This window comes from Quercus robur, chromosome 12, assembly GCF_932294415.1.
Source record: "Quercus robur chromosome 12, dhQueRobu3.1, whole genome shotgun sequence".
NCBI classification, from domain to species: domain Eukaryota; kingdom Viridiplantae; phylum Streptophyta; class Magnoliopsida; order Fagales; family Fagaceae; genus Quercus; species Quercus robur.
This window is the reverse complement of record NC_065545.1, coordinates 31,462,936-31,468,327: the sequence shown is the minus strand read 5'-3', so window position 1 is coordinate 31,468,327 and position 5,392 is coordinate 31,462,936. Positions and strand designations below refer to the sequence as shown.

The 5,392-nt window shown below is 33.8% G+C and overlaps 1 protein-coding gene across 1 annotated transcript; it reads right to left on the bottom strand.

The window, feature by feature from the left end:
• Positions 1–2,224: 2,224 nt before the first annotated feature.
• LOC126709569 (protein YABBY 4-like) lies at positions 2,225–4,941 on the bottom strand. The gene is made up of 7 exons (XM_050409860.1): positions 4,633–4,941; positions 4,319–4,474; positions 4,083–4,200; positions 3,121–3,169; positions 2,894–2,969; positions 2,703–2,774; positions 2,225–2,596 (listed from the first exon to the last, which is right to left on the bottom strand). Exons 1-7 carry the CDS (start codon positions 4,723–4,725, stop codon positions 2,528–2,530), a joined length of 633 nt encoding a protein of 210 aa, XP_050265817.1. The 5' UTR covers positions 4,726–4,941; the 3' UTR covers positions 2,225–2,527.
• Positions 4,942–5,392: the final 451 nt, after the last annotated feature.

The window sequence follows — 5,392 nt, the reverse complement described above, 5'->3', positions numbered from 1 at the left end:
CCAAAATAGTGTTTTTACCATGATTAAATTCATCATTTCCTAATAGTTCAAACTCTTGGGATAAGTATTAGTTTTCATTGATCATCTCAATGATTTTCCTTCAAGATTTCATATTCATTAATGAATAAAAGCTTTCTTTCAAACTATAGGTAGGAAGAATTTCCTTTAACCCATTACATGATAGTTCATAAGACCATCTATGTATCTTAAATAACTTGATTCATTAAATCATTTAATAGTCACATGACTATTACGTATGTCATGATTCATTTATATGTAGAGTGTATCATATTGCATTTTGTAACTTAAAATACATAGACGTGCACTTCATAAAAATATAGGAATGACAACGGGACAAGTTTCCTATTTCCTGCCCTAGAACCACCTTGTTTTGGGACAGGTTTCCTTTCCCCCACCCCGTCCTAGTGGGTGCCCATAGGTATCCCATCCCTTGCAACACTCAATTTTGTTTATATAAAATTTATTAATTTTTATTTAAAATCTGTCATTCATTAAGTTAAAAACTCATGAGACATTTAAAAATAAGTTCTAACATTACAAAGCCTTCTCAAAGCATAACAATACAACAATTCAAGTATATTAAAAATAAAAAACCAATTCAAGCATAACAATTCAACAATTAAAAAATATATACAATTTAAATCTTAAAACATAAAAATATAAATTCTTTATAAAAACACCCAAAAAACATCATAAATTTAAAGTTTGAAAGCTAAAGCACACATATATGCCTTATAAAAAAACCTCTAAGAATATATTTGTAATTTTTAAATTATAAACAGGGTGGATTGGGGGGGGGGGGGGGAATTTAATCAACATCTCCACCCCATTTGCTTTGCGAGGTGGGTTTAAATCGCCATCTTTAATAAAATATAAAAATATTATATTATAATATATATATATATATATATATATATATATATATATATAAACTTGGAACATATGCAACTAATAACCTATTTAATTATCTTCATCAATATTCTGTAAATCTTCTTCTTGAAAACATTCAACATCAAGATCAAGCTACTCATTTCTTTTCTTTATTTTTATTTTCAAAATTATGGCAAAATAATTTTTAACTTCACCTGGTACCTTCAAGTATGCTTTAACATCCTTTACGAGTTTATGTTAGATGGTTTTCTATTTGTATAACTCCGCCCCAGTATTCGTTTTACAAATAGGTAGATTTATGTTTTATTTTACTTTCTTATTATCAGTGATACAGATACAATGATCTCAAATGAGATTCTTTTCCTTAATGCCTTTCCTCTTATCACCCGTTCTTAATGTACCTAAAAACAAATAAGAAGTGCAGTCTTGGATACAGCCTTTAAAAACAAAGATTAATAATCATGTCATCAATTAGTTGTTTAAATTCAAATTTTTGTAATTTAAAATAATACATAAAAAATGAGTTTATGGATTAAATAGTATATAATATCTAATTAACATGAAAATTTACATGAATGTTAAGAACATATAGAACATGTAATTCAACGGTGAAATTTTCAAAATATGAATTCTGTAACAAATTATTGGGTGGTGTAATATTACTTAGAGTTACAGCAGGTGTAATTTGAACCCAACTTATATATATATATATATATATATATATAAACACACACAATTATATGAAACTAATTTTTAATAAGTCACTTAGCTATATTAAACGACCGTAGCTCAATAATTTTGTTTTAAAACAAGTAGAACAACTTTTGGGCTCAAGTAAAAGCCCAAAATTTAGTAGAAAACTTAATTTAAACATATATTTTAAAGCACAAAATTCACACAATATCGTACTATCACGAGAACTCCTGTCTAAAAATTTTGAACCCAATTGTACAAAAATTTTGAAAATAAAGTACTGGCCAAGGTAAAGAAGTGAAACAATCAAGAAACTGTCATGAATAATGAATATGCCTAATGAAAAATGATCATTTCTAAGATTCTGATAACATGTTACATCACCTAAAGTCTAAACCTTGATGTAGGTTTTCCCCCTTTTCATACCAACTCTTCAGAAACAAAAAAAAGTGACAATCCATGACCAATTATCTAGGAGGTATGGTAGCTATAGACCTAGTTAAGTATAATGTGACAATTAAAAGAATTAATACTCGTAGTTAAATTAGCGGTATATGAGTTATGGTAACTCTAGCTAAAGCATACACAATAACATGATCAAAATAAAGAGAATGTAAGATAAACCATCAAAGAAGGATTTAAAGTATTGATAAGGCGAACTAGTTGATTAGCAGCAAGTTACATTGGTGAGAGATGTCATAAACTTAAAAGGATAAAGTCTTTTAACATAAGGTTTTCCAAGTAGAGAAGCAGATAAGAGAAGATCTAATACAATCCAGAGAAGTTTTAACATTAACAGGACCTTAATTAACTTGCGAATAGGTTATGAAGAAATTAGATCAAATATTGAATTTGACAAACATTTGAACTTCAAAATCTTTCTCCCACCACTACTGGACGCAGAGGCTTTGATTTTGCTTGTTTAGTAAGGAGAAACACCCACATCAGCTGAAGCGAAAAACCCATCTTTCATCAGGACGTCCTCTCCTTCCTATTCAAAACCAAAAAAGCAAAACTCAAATGCGAGAAACATTAGGCTATGTGTTTCACATGCAATGGTATTAGATGAAGGTAGTAGTTGTAGCTAGGCTAATCACCTGGCGCACGTTTGTCTTCTTCACAGTCTGGTCAGGCATGAGACCAAAGTGAATGTGTGGGAAGTGGGCCCACTGACACAAAAGAAAACAGGGATGATAAGTAGAAGAAATTGAGTGGAAACCCTAGCTAATTTGGTAAAGAAAAAAACCCTAAGAAAAAACACAAAAATATGTTGGTGGGGGGACATTACATTCTTGGCTGCAGCACTGAAGGCTTCTCTGTGGGATATATCGGGATTTACAGACTTGATGCGTTGGATCTCGTCCCTGAAGATTCATTTTGATGGACCATTCACAGTTTTACTTCAAATTTACCAAATTTATAAAATGAAATGGAAGTGAAAAAATAATGTAGAGCGAGAGAGAGAGAGAGAGAGGGAGATTTCTTTGTGAAAGCTAGCTTGACATTATTACTCACTTGATGAAGCGGTTGTATGCAGATGGGACTCTCTGTCTCTTCTCTGGAGCTGGTATGGACATAAGCACAGACAAACAGAGAGACAAACAAACAGACACGTTAAGCTCGCCTAGCCAAAGCCAACTTTTAGTGAATTTCTTTTTCTTTTTCTCTTTAGCTTCCTAAGGTCTCACTGTACTGTCACTTCAACATTATTTTCTATATCTTTGTCTGTACAGATATCTGTATAGGGGAAAAAATAAATTTAACTAACTATAATTGCGGGGGAGAAAATGGTCTATCATGCATTGCATTCTTGACCATCTATATTTTGGGGGCAGAATAGACCATCTCTATGTTGTTTAACAAATTATAAGACTTGGAAAGTACAAAATGTCCTACTATGTTTTATTCTTTTTAGTTAGATTCGTTAAGCTTGATCATCCAACAACTGAGAAACAAAGGATTTTCATTCTTCCTGTGATAATGCTTGGTTTGCGGAGAAGTGAGGAACGTTAGGCTTGGTGTGCAAGTATTGCAGTAGTTAGCAAGGGTTCATGTTAAGGATATGAACAAATTAACAGAAAAGAAAAGTTGATTAACAAATATGGTACAATATGTAAATGTCAAAATAATAAAATATAAATGTCAAAGGCTGGAATATATGGCAGGCATAAGAGGGTTTGGTTTCTAATTCATGCACTTTCTACTCAATCCTCGGACCAGAAGGGCAACAAGACATCTAACGTGGGAAAAAAAAAGTAAACACTTTGATGAACAAAACAGAAACTCGCAACTACCCAGTTCTTCTTTTTGTTCCATAAAAGAGAATTGTATGTTGAAAATGTCAAAGAAAAATTTGGTAAAAATGTAGGGCAGGGAACAATCTATTTGGCCTAAATGTATAGTTTCAAGGAAATTTCTCCAAACCGAAAGCTAGGTCTCAAAGGACTTAAAAATGGAAAATATGTAATGAGTCTTACGTCTATTTATGGCAGGGGGCCTTGGAAGTTCACTGACTCCTCCACGAGCAGGCATGGTGAAGTCACTGCCATTGTTTTGGTTGATCAAGAAGTTTGGGGATGGATTTGGTATCTCTTCCTGCAACACAATCATCAACGAAGAACACCATATAAACTCGTCAAAATCAAGCTCAATAATATCACTATCTCAAATGAGCCTCTTTTTTGGGCATTAAATTCGTTTCATCATCATGTACCAGGAGATTATGGGAAGGAGAGAAGAAAGAGTGACCCAGATGAAACTGATTAGCTGAAGGCAGAAGCAAGCCACGCATGTTCACTGGCAAGAGGTTGGTGCAGTGGCCACATCTTACCGTTACAGTCTTGAACAAACTGGTACAAGGAACACTCACCTAAACCAAAACAAAGAACCAAATCATCAACTATTAAAGGAAAAGAAAAGGTGAGAAGAAAGAAAAAGGAACCCTAGAGAGTATTTCAGGAAAACAAAATATGTACATGTAAAAAATGTAAGTGCAAGAAAGAATAGTGATGAAATGAAATATGATACCGCAAGGACAGTGTCGCAAATGTTGCAATGGACATAACAGAGCTGCTCGGAAGGAGGAAGGTGGTCCAAAGACAAGGTAGAAGAGGAGGACATATTTGATTCCACTTGCTTTTTAAATTTTTGCTGATGATTGGTCTTGTTGATTGATTGATTGATAGATTGACAGGTTAACCACCAGCACCACCTTGGATCTGCTTTTTTCTTGATTATGAGTTGTGAAAGAAAGGTGCAAGAGATGAGAGAGAAGAGAGAGAGAGAGAGTTCCCTATTTGGTCTAGTATATATAAAAGGGAAAGAGAGGGCAGAGAACACTTCTCTTCCCTCTGTTTATTAGTGTTGTTTATAGGTCATAGTTACATGTATACATACATGTTACATGTGCATGGATGCATTATATTTCATATGCATACATGATCATGTGGATCCAGAGACTTTCTAACTTGCGCATGGTGTTAAGTATAAAGATAATTACATGTGTGGTGGTTGGCATTCCCAAGGAGTTTTAAGAGAGAGAGAGAGTGTGTGTGTGTGAGGCGGCAGATGTGGGGGAGAGGAGCCAGAAAGGGACGTATGCATGGGGGTGATATAGCTTTCACACACTCACCTGTTGTTTTCAGAAGTTAAAGAGGGTGTTGTCTTGTGGTGTGCTTTCAAAGCCTCTCCTTTAAATTTACCTCAATTTCCGAACCCAATACCCTTATGACTCTTCCTAGTAACTTCTGGACAATAAAACACTTCATCCTCCGCCTCCGTCTCCCCC

Excerpts from the sequence above, each read along its gene's own strand:
- LOC126709569 (XM_050409860.1), bottom strand. The coding sequence starts at position 4,725 with ATGTCCTCCTCTTCTACCTTGTCTTTGGACCACCTTCCTCCTTCCGAG. Across the intron at positions 3,170-4,082 it reads GCCCCCTGCCATAAATAGAC|CTCCAGAGAAGAGACAGAGA; the intron begins GTAAGACTCATT and ends TGTCCATACCAG. Across the intron at positions 2,597-2,702 it reads AGAAGACAAACGTGCGCCAG|GAAGGAGAGGACGTCCTGAT; the intron begins GTGATTAGCCTA and ends GGTTTTGAATAG.